Source organism: Anas acuta, chromosome 7 (assembly GCF_963932015.1).
Source record: "Anas acuta chromosome 7, bAnaAcu1.1, whole genome shotgun sequence".
Taxonomy (NCBI): Eukaryota; Metazoa; Chordata; class Aves; order Anseriformes; family Anatidae; genus Anas; species Anas acuta.
In genome coordinates, this window is record NC_088985.1 from 29,797,705 (window position 1) to 29,813,879 (window position 16,175).

At 47.9% G+C, this 16,175-nt stretch overlaps 1 protein-coding gene across 2 annotated transcripts; it reads left to right on the forward strand.

Annotated features, from left to right (window-relative positions):
* The first annotated feature begins 3,647 nt into the window (after positions 1 to 3,647).
* Positions 3,648 to 13,822, forward strand: VWA2 (von Willebrand factor A domain containing 2). 2 transcript variants are annotated; one of them, XM_068688687.1, is made up of 8 exons: positions 3,653 to 3,889; positions 4,457 to 4,534; positions 5,177 to 5,295; positions 6,665 to 6,774; positions 8,856 to 9,050; positions 9,189 to 9,319; positions 9,832 to 9,939; positions 12,868 to 13,822. In XM_068688687.1, the coding sequence occupies exons 1-8, from the start codon at positions 3,841 to 3,843 to the stop codon at positions 12,915 to 12,917; spliced, it is 840 nt and encodes a 279-aa protein (XP_068544788.1). In that variant the 5' UTR covers positions 3,653 to 3,840; the 3' UTR covers positions 12,918 to 13,822. The 2 variants fall into 2 exon arrangements, with proteins under 2 accessions (XP_068544789.1, XP_068544788.1); XM_068688688.1 differs by lacking the exon at positions 9,832 to 9,939 and having other exon boundaries at positions 3,648 to 3,889.
* Positions 13,823 to 16,175: the final 2,353 nt, after the last annotated feature.

Here is a 16,175-nt window from a genome sequence, read left to right on the forward strand (position 1 = left end):
GAGCGATTGCATTGTGCATCACTTGTTTGTACACATTATTACTAGTAGTACTATTATCATCATTGTATTATTATTATTGTTGTTATTATTTTCCTGTCTTATTAAACTGTCTTTATCTCAGCTCACGGGCTACACTTTCCCGTTTCTCTCCCCCGTCCCAGAGAGGGAGGGGGGAGGGTGAGCGAACGGCTGCGTGGTGTTTAGCTGCCGGCCGGGTTAAACCACGGCAGTTTGGCCTAGTGTTCTATTACATTCACGTTGCCTCAGATACTTTTCCTGCCTCTTTAGGAAATCTTTCCCTTGTAGTTTAATTGCAGACAGTGCAGAACCAAGCTCACTCTTCCATCTGGCTCTTAGCTCTAGGATGAGTAGCTGCAACAGCGCGACTCTGAAATTAAACCTAGTGCACTGTGTCCTCTGCCTCACGGAGCTCGCTGGAAGCTGGGTGCGGGGCAGGGAGGGAGAAGCCCCCGGAGGTGCAGCCCCAGCCCGGGGTGGAATCGGGGTGGGGAGGCCGAGGGGCTGCCATGACCCCAAAGCCTTGCCTTGCTCCCGGAGAGCCCGGCCCTGAGGGGAGGCCGCGAGCGGAGCCATGTGGCTGCCTGGGCCAGGCTCTATTTCTCTGTTTCTCTCTACTCCTTTAATCTGTAATTTGCGGTTGTGGTATTGCGGTTGTGGTATTGCGGTTGTAGCCACCTAGCACGGTAAAGCCTCCGCTCAGACATTAAAGTGTGCAAAATTAGATCTGGATTTACTGTAATCTAAAGCTTGCTTCAAGTTTGATACTGTTAATTTTACTTTTTTACCTCCCTTACTTTAATTTGCTGCCTTATGTTGATTACAGTTTGTGGAAAGCAGAGAGTAATTTTTTTCCTCTGCGGTTCCACATAGCCTTTATTTTTTTTCCCTTTTCCCCTTTTCCATTTTTCCCCCTTCAAATTGTTTAGTTAATAATAAATAAAGATTATTATTAATAATAATATTAATAGTTAATTTATCCTGATCTCAACTCATGAGTTGTTATTTACTTCTTCCCCTCCTCATCTAAGGAGGGGGAGTGAGATAGTGGTTGTGGTGTTTAGCCACCCATCACGGTAAAAACATCATACAGACATTAAAGTGTGGCTTGGAAATCGTGGATTTCCCCCCCCCCTTCTATCACTGGAGTGATCTCAGTGCTGTTCCAGCTAGGAGCGCAGAGCACAGCACTGTATGGGCTGTGCGGAGGTTTTACCGTTTTTTAAACCCCACAACCGCTCTCTCACTCCCCCTCTTTTAGATGAGGAGGGGGAGAAGTAAAGCAAAGAACAACTCACGGGTTGAGATAAGGATAATTTAATTAAAGGGAAATAATAATAATTAAATAAAGATTTTTATGAACTAAACAATTTAACTAAAGGGAAATAAAAAGGGGAAGGGGAAAAAAGGAGAGGGAAAGGGAAAAATAAAAAGAAGGGAGGAAAACAAACAAAATAAATGAAGGCTATATGGAAGTGCAGAGGAAAGAAATTACTCTCTACTTCCCACAAATGAGCGATGATTGACCACGTCCTTGAAGCAAGGCCTCAACGCACGCAGCTGGTGTTCAAGAGGACCGCCATTTTCCCAACCAGAGCCCACCCCTCCCCCCTTCTTCCTGTCTCTGCCTCCATTGCTGAGTGTGACAGCCCATGGTATGGAATATCCCTTTGGTTGGTTTAGGCCAGCTGCCCTAGTGACATTTCTCTCCTCACTTTTTTGCCCACCCCCTTGGAGGGTTAGAGAAAGGCCCGATGCTGTGTCACTGCTGCTCAGCATTAGACACAGCACTGGTGTGATAACACTGCTGTTCCAGCTACAAGTACAGAGTACGGCACTGTATGGGCTGCTGCCGGGAAAGTTAACATTCCAGCCAGACCCAGTACAGGCTGCTGCAAGGAAAAGGTGACTCCAGTTCAGACAGACCCAACACAACCCCAAATAGGCACCAGCTGTGGCCTTCCCAGACCTGCACGGGGCAGCAGGGGACAATAACAGTGACTGCACCTAAGCCCATAGCCTTGCATGAGATCCCAGCAGGGTATGTGACCCAGCCCTCTGCATGTTTTCATGACCTCTATGTAATTGTATTATTTGGTTTATCTCAAGACACCAAGCTCACACAGATCGCCGTTCCCCTTTTTCTCCCCAAAGCTTTTCTTCCTGGCATCTGCATTTGTATGAGCAAATGCTCAGTGCTTGAGGTGCTCAGGCAGGCCCTGGCTCCCAGGGGTGGCCTCAGATGTGACATCCAGCAGCGGGTGAAAAGGATGAGGCATGCTGCTCTAGCCACAGGCAACGTCAATAGCATGAGCGCGGCTGTCAGAACAAACTGCACAGTAAGTTTAGCACGAGCTCCTGGGTCAGAAAAGTGTCTTTTGTTCTGCATCTCGTGGTTGTTGCAGGACCCGATCTGTAATACATAGATTTTGACTGTGCCCCGTGTGAGCGGTGCTACAAGATCAAGGTCTGTGTGCAGGAGCCCGTCTTACCCTGGGGAAAAGAGCTTGTCAAAACCCTTACTCAGTACAAAACCAAGGGTTTTGCGTAAACAAGCTGGTTTTGTCAAGCAAAACCACCCTCCCCCTGCATCTATGGCTCCTATTTCTCCCCGTTAGCTGTCCCCAAGGGGCAGAGGGGACACCTGGAGCTCCCCATGGATATGGGAAACTATGGAGTTCCCCATGGAGTTCCCCATAGATGCGTCCCACCTGCCTCCAACCTCTTAGCAAGCCTTAGGAGATAAAGCAATGAGAATTGCATCACTTGCAGATAATTCCTTACCTTGGACGGCAAATCCACCTTTGGGAGGAAACTTCCAGCCTCCAGGAAATCTCCTTTGTGCAGGTAGGGCAGCGGGTTTCTTTCGGCAAGCCGGTGCCACGTCCCCTCCAGCAGACTGGCGCTGAAGGAAGGCACCGTGTTACAACTGTGCTGCCAGGGTGTCGCCGGCTTGTTAAGGTCATGCTTTGATGAATATGCAGCACAATCCTTTCTGCCTTCTCTCCTGCTGTTAAATAAAAGGAGGACAGTTAGAAAAATGAGCTGGAAGTTGCCTTTTGTTGCAAGCCAGGTCTCAGTGTGGTGGGTTTACATGGCAAGGTTTTGGTAGCAGGGGGCCATGAAAAGGGCTGGTATTTAATTAAAGCAGCTGTGACAGGTACTTTTACCTATCTTTCTTCTTGTCCCAGCACTATTTATTTAATGTATCATTTGCTGCAGAGATGAGTCTGTCCTGTGAAAAGCCCCCCCTGTCTTTACAGAAAAAATAATTGACGCATAGAGGTGGTGGTCAAGCAACACGCTTATTTTTCTTGAACTATGCAACAAAAATCTGGTTTTGCAATGAGGGAGACCAAAACCCAGCCTGAATCTGGTCAGAATTGCTCTGGTGAGTGTACCCAGCACTCTCACTGGAGAAAAATTAGATATACACATCTTAAATAGAAAGACGAGGCCTCTGCCAGACAAGCTTGGTCTAAATCTGGGTACGGAAGAGCCTGCGGCTGAGTGTTGTTGAGGAAGGGCTGGGCCGTGCGCACTTCCCCTGTGAAGTCTGGTTCCTCTGGGCTTGGGAGGAAGAGAGACGGGTATACAGGATGAGCTTTCTGCTCTATCATTCCTTCTATGTCAATGTTTTGTTTCCTGTTTCCCACCCTTCTTCCCAGGATAGCTGCATTCACTGCTTTTACTCAGACCAGACATTTTGGAGCTCTTCATGAGACAACCAGCAAGACGATTTTAGCTGCAGGCAAAGAAACCTGCTTTAGGAATTGGATTAATACTCCTTTCATTTTTTTCTTCTCTTTCAGATTTGTCATCATGAACTTCTTGCCACTTGCGATCATCTTTGTTTTCTATCTTCCCCAAGGTATGTTTAAAGTCGTCTTTCTGCATCAATGGTTTCTCTCTCAGCTGCCTCCCCGTCTCCACCTGGAGTTCTGTGCTCAGAGGTGCAAGAGCTGAATCCAGGAGGTTTTTGTGTAAACCTCTGCAACTTAGCTTCACATGGACAGGGGGAAAACGATACCTGGAGAAACAGCTTCCAAACATATGTGACTGTATGTGAAGAGTCTATTTGAAACAGGAAAAGCTGGCGCTGTTATTATGATATTAAAAGTTCATAGATGCCTCCAGTTGCAGCTGTTTAGTGTGCAGTCTTCAGAGCTGGAGCCTGGCACAGCTTGCAGTGAGCCGGGCACCGTTCTCCCTTGTGCAGGAGTGAGGTGCTTGGTAAGTTGTGTCCATGTCCCTGCCAGAAGGGATTTCCTCCTGGGGGTGCTGATGGGCAGCGCTGCATCACCACGTTATTTTTTTTGCAAGTGTGAAATCTGCCCAGCAAAACAGTGTTTTTACTGCTACAGATTAAAGGCTGTGTTTATTTATTTATTTTTTTGAAGGTAGTTTCTGGTATTGATGGATCTGTTTGATCCCACAGTTTTGTCGAAGTCCAAGAATGTAGAAGAAATTCATGCCGACCAGGAGACGATTGGCAAGATTTCAGCTTCTGACCAGTGTAAGTTTGTTTTTATAACTCAAGTCTTCTACTTTCTGAATTCTTTTTTCTTTGTTTCTCTTGTGTTTGTGTTTGTTTTCTTTTTCTTTTGGGGCCCTATTAGTTCCTAAAGCACCTCCTACTTACAGACTACATCATTCATTCTCCTGTTAGACGTTTTCTACTGTCTGCCTGTCAATTTACATCTTTTCTTATGCCGGACATGCCCTCCAGCCCCATCCCGTAGCAGTGCCGTGTGTTCAACTCAGACTTTCCATCGTGGTGTGCTCCACGTGGACGTTTCTCCCTGGTGCACATCACCACCAGCCCCTCAGCTGTGTGCCCTGCCAGAGGAATGAGCGCTTCCCCTGCAGCGCGATGCCTCAACAACGTGCACAGAGGAACCAGTGTGTTCCTGCAGGCAGGGATGACACAGGGACACAGCCCTGAAGGCAGGAGAATGGTCAGATCTTTGTGAAATGTGTTTCTGTCAGTGCCTTGGAGCTGTGCAGAGTTTGTGTTTAGAAAAGCAGAGCGTGCTTTGAACACTGATGAAGATGAAACACATCTGGCTCCGCAGAGCCCGGCGTGCCACAGAAGTGCCTACGCCACGGGCTTGGAGAGTGGCTCGCTCCGTGGCTCACGTATCTTGCTCTCTCCTAGCTGCAGTTGATATCCTTTTCCTCTTGGATGGCTCCTCCAGCGTTGGTAGCAGCGGCTTTAATAATTCAAAGCACTTCGCAGGCAAACTCTGTGATGCCTTGGACATCGATCCAGACAGGGTGAGTGTCAGGAATGCCTCATTGTAGTTTCAAGCAGCTCGACGATGTGTGGGAAGGCCAGTGATAGCATGCTGAGTGAAATTGCAAAATTCATCCTGACAGCTCCTCTGGGGTCAGGATAGTTATTCAGAAAGATGCAGCGAAGGTTTGTGAAGCAGTGAGGCTGGAGGACTCTTCTTGAATCTTCATGGATTTAAGCTCTTCCATTTGGTCTTCAGAAATCAGAATCGGGTGAAAGATTCTGATTTGTTTGTTTGTGTTTGTTTGTGGTTTTTGTTGTTTTTTTTTTTTTTTTTTTACTGATTTTTATTTGATTTTGGATGCTTGTAGACAGACTACAAATGGTAGCACTTTCCCCCACCCCCACCACCACCACACAGAAAGTAGCAGAATTAGTCTCTGGCAAGTTCTCTGTAGGGAGGTCTCTACCTCTCTGTAGGGATGTAAATGACAGTCTGTTGGCCCTGCTTCTAGAAAGTCCCTACTCCAAAATAAGCCCAGAGGGCAGAACAGAAGCAGTTTATGCCAGCTATGTACAGAGGCATTTGGGTATCCATACGCTGCCACAGCTCTTCACAATGTCATTGTCCTCCTCAGCTGCTGGTGGACCTACATTCTCTGCAGCCGAGAGGGATGTTGCTCAGAGGGGAGTTTTTCATTCCCATTACAATTTGGTTAAGGACAGGTCCTGGCTGGATGCTGTATTCCTTCATCCCTGCAATATTTGCAGATTCGAGGAGTCGTTTTCTTAAATACCGAGCTTCCCCGTATCTTTCTGTTAATCCTTACATAGGACTGAAAATCAGTAGCCTTTTAACCTTCAAGGTGTCACATTCCATAACACTTCTTGTAAGGCTTCGGTGAAATATTCTGGATATATAGTACAATATAGATAATTTAGTCTGTTTGCATTTTCAGGCATTTTCAACTAATGCATATAGTTTTAGAGGAAGCAGTGGAAAAATAATTGCCTTGAGTTACCTGCTGTGCTCAGTGCCAGAGGGAGCTGCTTTTAGTAATGGAAAGATTGCCCTTGCAGTGTCTAAATAGTTTGGTGTAAAAGGTGTTATTTATAAACGTATTATTATCCTTGAGACTACAAGCTGCTCTGAATGGATAAATACAGATCCTGAGCTGCCTGCAACTGCAGCAGAGCATCCGATGTTGTCTGCAGTTGAACTTCCTTGTTTGTACTCAAATCAGTACAGGTAATGCTGTGGTTTATGCTCTTTTTTTAAAATATATTTAGAGTGCCAGTGGTTCAACATGCAAAACAATGTTTGTTGTGATACAATTTACTGTTTCTAAATCTGTAAATTGATCAAAAGGCTCGCACCTTCCTTTCATACTCTTCAACCTTTTCTTTTAGGTCCATGTGGGACTGATGCAGTTTACTTCAACTCCCCGCATTGAGTTCCCACTGGATTCATACCAAAACAAACAAGAAGTGGAAGAGAGAATCCAGAGCACCAGGTTCAGGTCAGCTTATTTTACAGCTCTTCTCTTTTTCTGGGCTATGAATGATCTCTGGACTGAGACTTTTGCGAGATCCAGGTATTTGCACCTCAGCTGTGCGTGCACCACTCTGATACGTGTAGGAAGGAGGAGGAATGACCAGTGCCTGCGGTCCATAATCCACAGCCTGCGACAAGCGTGCATCCTGCTCTGTCTTTGTCAGTGCAGGCTGACAGGGGAGAAAGCTTCCAGTGTCCTGCTGGAATGTGGTAGATAGGGGAGAGTTTCCGTGCAGGGCGATGGGTTACATCCTTCCTCCTGCTGGCAGGAGGTGCAGGGACACTCTGCTGCTGTTTGCTGGGCTGTACGGTGAGGAGCTTGCACACCCACAGCCCTGGGCTTGCAGAGGAAAAAGCAAGTGTGGCCTTCCCACATGGCTGAGCGCTGGCATGACAGTGTGCACCTTTGGGCTTTGGTGGTTACAATTTCCTTTGACCTAGCAGGTAGTGATGAATTGCTAGCCCCTTGACGTCTGTGATGTGTTGTATCTGTTGAATTCAAGGAAGTTGGGTTTCCAGACAGAAGTTTTCTTCCTGAGTGACTTGGATGTGTTCCCATGGTACCAGGAAATAGATTTAGAAGCCCAAATATACTCTTCTCAGAGGCTCTCAGAATCCAGACTTCTCATCGCCAAGAAGTATATTTGGATCTGCAAAGGGCCTGACAACCAACCCAAATAACACTTTTTTTGGTGACAGATGAGGTATCGATATGGCCTCCAAGTGCCTTCTCTTTTGTTGATCTGTGTTAGGGAGAAAGGTTTGCTCAGCTTTTCTCACAGATTTCTGCTGCTCTCAGCACGGCGTACGTATGGTGCGCAGTGTGACCACTTCTGACTTTTAAGCAACATCAATTAGCTGGGTTTTGGTGCAGTGCTATCAAACCAAGAAAACCTTTTGTGTTGTGTTACAGGGAAAACTTACCAGAAAAAAAAAAAGGGGGGGGGGGGGGGGCGGCAAGCAAGAGGGAATGGATGGTTTCCTGGGGAAGGACAAGAAAGGGCTGATGTAGACAATTTGTATTGTGTTTTAAATGGCCCCATGCTTGTTCCAGATGATCCCATCTCCAAAATGAGAAGGGCTGGGGACAGCTTGTGTGAATGTTGGTGGCTGGTGCACCTTCCCTATCATACCAGTGCTGCTGGCATGCAACCTAGCAGATGAGGGTATTGCTTTCAGTTGAATTTAGTGTAGGTTTAGACAACTGGAGCACCGAGTGGCTTTTTTTTTTATGCTTGCTTTAGTAGTGTAAAGGGCATTGGCAAAGCCATGATGAAGTCATGCCTTGTATTCAGTCCTGCTGAGTTTCTGGGAATACACTAAGAAGCTTAGCATTTGTATTTTCAGGAGCTTTTCTACAGGATAGACAAATGACTTTTGTAAAAAAAAAAAAAAATAATAAAAATAAAAATAATAATAATAATAAAAAAAAATTAACCAGGGAGAAAGAGGCAAGGGATTTCTGCCCACTGCCAGCCTGCAGACTCTTGGCCACAAGCTGCGACGCACGGCTCCCCGGCTGTAGCTCTCATCTCAGAATGGGAGGAGATCCTCTGGAGGAAAAGGGGTGATATGTGACAAGAATGTATACCACATTTATGTGCCTAGAAAAAGGAATACTTTTGAGGTGCTGTTCTTTGTTCATTACGTCCGTTTGTAGTGTGTTTCTGACTGGACCACAAGAGGTTGCTGTTAGACCGCTTTTCCAAACCACTCTTAAAGAAGTGGCTTTCATTTTCAAATGGAAAAATATAAGCAGTTGATATTTGTCATAACTGGAAATAAAACTTAAACATCATAGAGTGCTCTGTTTTATTAAGTCTTCTTAACACAACTCTGGGTTGGAGAGGAGAGAGGTAGGGATGCATGATGGGACCTATGGAAAGATGACAAGAATGACAGGATTGGACGTCTCTGTGGATGCCTTGCATGGCAACAGAAATTAGTGAAGTTCCTCCCTTCCAGATGTTAGAAATGTGGAAATCAGCAATAGCGAGAGAAAAAGTTCAATTTCTGCTTTTCCAATTTTATCCCCCTTCTCTCTAGAGGTGGGAGAAAAAAGATCAAACAGGCTCTGAAATGCATTCTCCACAAGGGCTTCCCGGGTGGCAGAAACTCGACCGTCCCTGAGATACTGTTCATCATTTCGAATGGGAAGTCCAGTAACAGTACCACAACGCTTGCCACGCAGCTGAAGGAGAGAGGGATCACCATTTTCACAGTGGGAAACGAGTCTCAAGGGTAGGAAACTTCACAGTGTTGGGCACGAAGGCCCATCTTACTGAATGGCAAGTGCGGGGTTTGCTTTGGTACTCAGCTCCTTGGGGACCATTTAGGGCCCAGCTACACAAGTGATTGAACCCCCTCATTGCTTGGCAGGTTGGAGAGGCTGCGCATGCTGGCCAGCGAGCCCACCGAGCAGCACGTGTTCTCCGTTGAAGATGCCGACGGTGCCATCAACAGCCTGTACAGCGTCCTCACTGGCTCCATCTGCAATGCCACTGCCCCAGGTAGCCCCGGTCCCAGCTCTGACCTGGTCACTGAGTGAGAAAAGAGGAGGTGGTGTCTGAAATGCTTCTCTAGCCCTGAAGGGTCTTAGACCTAAGTCTTGGTGTATCTCTGTTCACCTCTCAGAATGGGAACACCAGACCTCACTCATAAGCACGGTTGTGCTTATAAGTGTAAATCTGGAAGGACTGCAAAGAGTTTCTATTTTTTTATTTTTTTATATTTTTAAACTATTTTTTTAACTATTTTGTATTTACACAAAGGTAACTTCATTGGCATTATTGGAAAGCAAATGGATTGAGGTCAGTCTGGTTTGCTGTCTTCACTGCTGTCTGTCTGAGAACCACCCCAGTAGAGTGAGGGTGCACATGGCCCTGCGTTAGCTCTAGCTGTAGGAAGATAGGTTGAAGTTTGACCCATTTCCACACCAAAGGCCATTCTCAAGCCAGCACGGGATGGGAAGGGGCAGGCTCCCTGCTGACTCCCCGTCTTTCCCTTCTCTGGTCCTGTTTAGACCCTTGCAACTCCCAGCCGTGCCAGAACGGCGGCACCTGTGTCCCAGAGGGGCTGGACAAATACCACTGCCTGTGCCCAGTCGGGTATGGAGGAGACATCCATTGCGGTAGGTGTGAACCTGTGCTCTCCCTCCTTCCTTCTCAGCTGGGTCCTGCCTTGGTGGTGCCCATGCCAGGGCCCCAGGAATGACTCTAGGGGTCAGTACACACCGTACACAACACATTGCGCTCTCAGCACCAAAGCTGAGTGAGCCTCGAGTGTGGTGTGGATCTCCTTTTCCTGATAGACAGCTCAGCGGGAGTCACACTTGGAGGGGTTCCTACGCTACAAGGTGTTCCTCAAGAGCTTTCTCCAAGCAGCGGTGGGCTGGGACTCACTGACAAACATGGGGGTGGCCCAATACAATACTGATGTCAGGATACTCATTGAGGTGGGACAACACAGGGATGCATTCAGTCTCATGGAGCGCATCGATGCTTTGAATTTCAGTGGAGGAGGAACCTGAGCGAGTGTCCCACTACGGGACACTAAGATTTTGTTTGCATTGCACAGGATTTAATCCTAAATCCAAAGTCTGTCTGGTTTTAGAGCCTGCAGACTGATAAATTGAGGTCTTCAGACACCCGATGCTTAATTTTGTTTGCAGAACTAAATCCTTATCCCCAAAGCATTCAGGAGGGCAGAATTTTCAAATATTCACGTAAATCTCACGTCTGTGTGCTTCCTTCATGATTTCAAGTTCTGAGGGGCAGTCCCAGCTCGGAAACGAATACTGAAATCAAGTTTGAAACACGTGTGTGCTGAGTGTGAATGCTTGTGTTTGATTGAAATGAGCTTTTCAGAATGGAAAGCCCTGGTTTGCAGACATCGGTGGTGGAGAAAGTCCTTTTAGTTCCTTGCTGCTCATCTCTCCCCCTTTTTAAATGCCATGTCTTATTTCTCATTTCTTTCAGTATAATATTCAGCTCTTTGGTCTTGTTATGTTTTAACCTATAAGTAAGATCAAAAGAAGAGGCAAATTGAGCAGTGCTGTGATTAACAGGACAATCAAAGGTCTTTTTAATCTATTGGCATGCCGTGGCTCTTCCAGGGTTAGAAAAAAATGACAGAGCTGTCTCTGTGGGATGAGGAGCCTGTCTCTTGGCAGGCCTCTGCAGGCAGTTCCTACCTGGCGATGTTCAATGTGCTGCTACTGCAGCGGTATTTTCAGCTGTGTTATTATAAAAACAATCTACCATGAAATTAACCACAAGGACACAGATGAAGGGGAAGAGACAGCAAGGTTCAATGATCCAGGCTAATAACATACCACTTCCTGAGACTGAATCGTCGCTTTCATTTCACGTGCAGGTAATCACTGTTTGTACTGTATAGGCTGGGACCCAGGTTGGTGTAAAGATAAGCCCTTCATTCACTCTTCTGCTCTAAGTCCGAGACTTAATAGCAGAATCATTGTCTGTGAAAGGACTTAAAAAGAAAGACTCGTGATAGAAGTATGTGAAAAACAGACCCTGCCTCTGGACACCTGGAGTATTGTATTTATTACAAGGCTTAGCTGAAAAGAGACCATAAAAGATGACCTGGGGTCTAGGAGAAAGGATCCTAAGTGTTAATTATAAAAAATAACAAATTAATATAAATACCGGCATCATCGAAGGGTAAACTCCCTGGAGTGAAAGAAGCTGATTTAAGGTGATGTTGTGTTAACAGGAGGCTTGAGTTCAGAGCAATGGTGTCTGGGCATGGTTCCCCCAAATAGGGATCCCCAGGAGGGAAGTGGTGGACACAAGGCGTGTGGAGCAGAGCACCAGGAAAGCTCTCAGGGGGGCAGCCAGGGCCTGGGAGGTGCGTGGTGGGTCTGAGAGGTCCTTCTGGCTTTGGTTGCCAGCAGCTCTGCCACCCTGCGATGAAGGCGAAGACACCTGTCCATGGGGATGTGCCGTCAGGCAGGACCCCATCTGGGATGTCTGACCACAACAAAAAGGCGTCAAGTTGAGGTCAACTTGACTCCACGTCAAATCAACAGGAACTGATGATTGAGATCCCTCAACTCTAGGACTGGCATCAGTGCTAAAGCTGCCTGTTTCAGGTGTAGGTTTGAGTGTTGACGTGCAATCGTCCTTACCTCTACAGGGGGAATGACTGTAACGTGTTGTGGTCTGTAGTAACCATTGTGATAGATAGAGGATAGAAGTTGCATTCTTTCCCTCTTCTTCCTTTCCTACTCCCTGTGCCTGCTTTTCCTGCTGCGGAGCAAAGGGCAAGGCTAGCGGGTGCAGCCCCTACACCACGTGGTTGTTCCCTGGAGGAATTTCACACCCTTGCCAATGCCGCTGTGGAGGTGCCGGAAGGCTGGAAGCAAATTTCTGAGATGCTGCTATTGAAATGCTGCCAGCCCTGCTGCCAGCTGCGGTCTGCTCCTTTTGGAGGGCTGGGAAATCTGTCCCATATTTCACAAGAACAGAATATCTCAGGCTATTGTTGCAGGCTTTTCTCTCAGATCTCCAAGGAAAAAGCACTGAAATAGTTCCCGTATTGTTTTCCCCTCATGCCATCCCTGCATCCCAGCTGACTTCTTGTACCAGAGGTCAGCAAGGACAAACTCAGGGCCTCTTCAGGGCAAAGAGGGGTTTGAACTCCAGGGGTATCTGGGCTTGCAAACTGCTTGGAGCAGGGCACGTGTCTCGCTCTGCACTGGCAGTGTCTGGATCTGGGGGGTTTAGAGGTGCCCATGTCTTCAGCACATGGCTCTGAAGATGCTTCATCTTAGATCAGAACATCCAGCAAAGCCATCCTTCCTCTTCTCCAGGTTAAACACAGAGGAGTTTGCCCTCCGTGTACAAACAGGGCCGTAGGGTTATGCCCTCTGCTGTGTCTGTGTGCTTCCCACCCCGCTCGCCCCAGCTGACATCTCCTGACCTCGGGGACATTCAGCTGCTATCTCTCTGGAATTTTTTCCTGACAGATGTGGGTCTGAACGATGACCGCTCTGTCACCGTGCCTGACCCTGCTGTTTTGCTTGCATTTGTTGCAGAAGCGAACAGCACCGTGAGCCTCTGCAAACCCAACCCTTGCCTGAACTAGGGCGTGTGAATCCTCGGGGCTGGAAGCTGCCACTGTGAATGCCACGGCTGTGAAGGAAACCACTGCAAGAGCCATAAACCTCAGGAGACAGCAACCGTGACAGGCCTCATCCGTTCGTCCCAGCCCCGCTAAGCTGCTCCCAAATGCCACTTCTCCCTTTAGCAGAGATGTAGCTGTACCTCCCTGATAGCTTCCTGGTGGCCTTGGTGCTCGCTTGGTGTGTCACCCGGAGAGCAGAGAGGTTTGGGATGCTTCTCTCAGGAAGCTGCACCCTATTTTATGCACTTGCTAAGCAAGCTGAAGCCCAAGAAGGTGTAATAATTTAGTTAGTCTTCCCCTTCTCTCTGTTCCCCTTTCCCATGGGCCCTGCTAGAAGAAACGAACCCGCCTGGGCTCCCGGGCTGGAAAGCTCAAGGCTGCCCTTTAAAGGGACAAAGTTACCTCTAACTCCAATAGTTCTCTATTGTTAGATAACTCCAAGCCAAACGGTGTTTGTTAGGCTGTAAGGTGCTGAGCTTATCACTTGGTCTTAAAGCCCTTATCCCATCTGTGTTTCTCTCCTCTGCAACAGGAGCTCTCTGGGGTGACTCTCTGAGATCCCCAGGCCTGCCTCCAGGCTCCTGTGTGCAGTGGGGACCGAGGGCTTTGCAGCACTTCTCCAGAGCCCAAAGGTACAGGGACCACAGACGCTGCTGACACAGAAGGTGCCCAGGTTCTCCTGCCACCACCACAGGCTGCTACTCACATGCATGACCCTGCAGGCTGCCTCTGGCCTTGGCCTGGATCAAGTGACTGGCACTGAGACTGTGCTGAGGACATTCCCAGTTCCTGCATGCACAAACTGCATGGCATAAGCTTTCTGGTGCTTGCTTTCTTTTTGAATCAAGTAAATATTTGCATTTCAATATTAATTGTTGGCATTTTGCATTTCCTCGTCCGGATTCTGGTGGTGGGGGATTTGTATTTGTTAACAACCTTCTTGAAAGGTCTTTGAGTTAGTCTAAAATTATGTGGGAGCCTGAGCGATTCTGGAGTTTCCACCGATGGGGGATAGTGTAGATGGCAGCGTTGTTCCCAGTGCACAGAGATTTTTAAGGAAGTATTTAATCAGCTGAGCCAATAGGCTGGATCAGACTCTTAGTCAGCTGTAATCTTGATGTTAGTTTTTGGATCAGCCTAAAGATTTGTTTGTCTTTCTAAATTTGACTGCTTGATATCTTGGCCAGAATTAGTTCTCAATGGAGAAACTGCAGAATTAAATTACTTTTTTTTTTTTTTTTTTTTTTTAATGAGGAAGATTCTTCTTCATGTTTTCCTTTCTGATCTTTTTCATCATCACTTCATCCTGGGGTCTCACAGACCTGGTCAGGACCCTTTGTCACAGCTGGCTCCCTGGTTAGGCAGCGGGTGACGCTGTGACTGGCTGTTACCAGCTAAGCTGCTTGGAAAACTCTTTCTGGTCTCCCTGCACATCCTCTGCCTTCTGATGGGTGAGAGACACTGCAACGTTCACCCTTGTGGCATGGGGTTTGCAGCTCCCTGGTGGTTTCTGTGCCGTAGCTCATCCAACAGCACCATTCATTCCCTCCTCGCAGCCTTTTCCCCTGCAGGATACTGATACCTTGCCTGGCGCACAGCTCTGGGGCTGGGGTATGCTCAACCTCATCCGGGTGTTTGAAGCCTTTCTCTTGCATCCCTGTTGCCTGCAGGGTGGTTTGTATGGTGCTGCTGAGCAGTTTGGCTTGTGGCACGTGTGGTTTGGATGTAATCTGTGTGTGCTGTCTTCTTTTTAATATGTGGCTATTAAATACGTTGGTGGAGGGCATGGGCTTTGCTGGGACTGCTTGTTGGGGTCCAGAGTTGGGAGAAACCTGCTGCTGTGTTGAAGCACAGACGGACAAAGCCCTCTGTGACATTCAGAAGCCGCAGACTGCCAGCTCTTGTGCTGCAGAGTGTGTTTTAACACCAGATGGGATATATCTAGCCCCAGGCATCTGATTGTCAGGTAGAGATGGGATGAAAGCCTCGTGGATTTTCAAGGAACCTGGTTCCTGTGTTCCACCAGATTTCCAGAGGTGTGCACCTCAGCGTCTGTAAAAGCCAGCCCTTAGCCTCTGGGTGAGTGAGGCAGGGGTCTGAGAGCCCCAAATGCCCCAGGGATCTCTGTGGGAGAGATCCACACGTGCTGCACCTGTGACCTTCCTCCTCCCTTCCTTGGGTGGTTGCTCAGCTGTGCTCTGCAGAGCCTGCTTGCAGGGTGCCAGCCCTGTCCCACAGCGTGCAGCCCACGCCGGGTTACATCCACCACAGAGCAGCTCTGGATGCGGGGAGCAGCCCCGCAGAGGTCGCCCAGGACCCACACAGGTAGGTGCAACTCGCATATGTGGGACAACCCGGCTTGGTCTCAGGTGACTGCAATTCCTCGCCTCTCAGTCCTCGTTTTTGCATCCACAACCTTCCCTCTCCGTGGGGTTTTGCCAAGGGAGAGCAAACGCCCAGCAGCAGCAGCCCCGCAGCTCTGCTTTTGTAGGGGATGAAGCGCTTTGCAAGGTAAGGGGGCGTCAGGGCAGGGGGAAGAGGGGGGAAAAGGCAAAGGTCACTAAGGCCAAGGGGTTGGGATGGTCTTGGAGACAGCTGCTGATCCCACAGGCAGGTAGGACAGTGCTGAGCAGTTGGAGTTGTTTTATTTTGCCTTTTTTTTTTTTTTTTTTTTTTTTAATTAGAGTTGAAGATCCCGGCTAGTTTCTAGGCCCTTTCTCCTGCAAATTTTAATTAAAAATGGGTAAGTAAAAAAAAGTAAGTGGCTTGGGGCTCTGTTGTGATCCCTTTATTGGGTTTGCTCTCACAGGTTTGCTTTGAGTTGAGTCAGAAATATTTAACAAGAAGGTGTCTGATGGGGGTCGTGCCCTGGAGGCTGGATGCTGCTTGCACTTGGCACAGCTGCCAAAGAATCCCTGTGAAGGTGGCGCTGATCCTGTCTGGCTTAGCGGTGGGTACAGAGGATGAGGCCTGTGCCAGCTCTGTGTGAGGTGTCTGGGCTGCTGTTACCACCAGCCATGAACGCCTCTTACTCTGTAGGATTGCTGCAGGAACCTTCACAGCTCATGGGCCATGCACTGACTGCAGGGGAGAGGCCGTTTCTTCTTTAAAAAACTGGGATTTAGGTAAGTGCCATGAATTTCATCCCCTGCAAGGTCTTAGCTTCCCTCGAGTTTCTCGCACAAAGCAAGCAAAATCATTCCTGTTGTGCCTAGTAAA

What these genes read in the sequence shown, in the direction of transcription:
- VWA2 (XM_068688688.1), top strand. Translation starts at nt 3,652, where the DNA reads ATGTTTTGTTTCCTGTTTCCCACCCTTCTTCCCAGGATAGCTGCATTC. An exon ending in GATTTCAGCTTCTGACCAGT is followed by an intron (nt 4,535 to 5,176) that starts GTAAGTTTGTTT and finishes GCTCTCTCCTAG; the next exon opens with CTGCAGTTGATATCCTTTTC. An exon ending in ATCCAGAGCACCAGGTTCAG is followed by an intron (nt 6,775 to 8,855) that starts GTCAGCTTATTT and finishes CCTTCTCTCTAG; the next exon opens with AGGTGGGAGAAAAAAGATCA.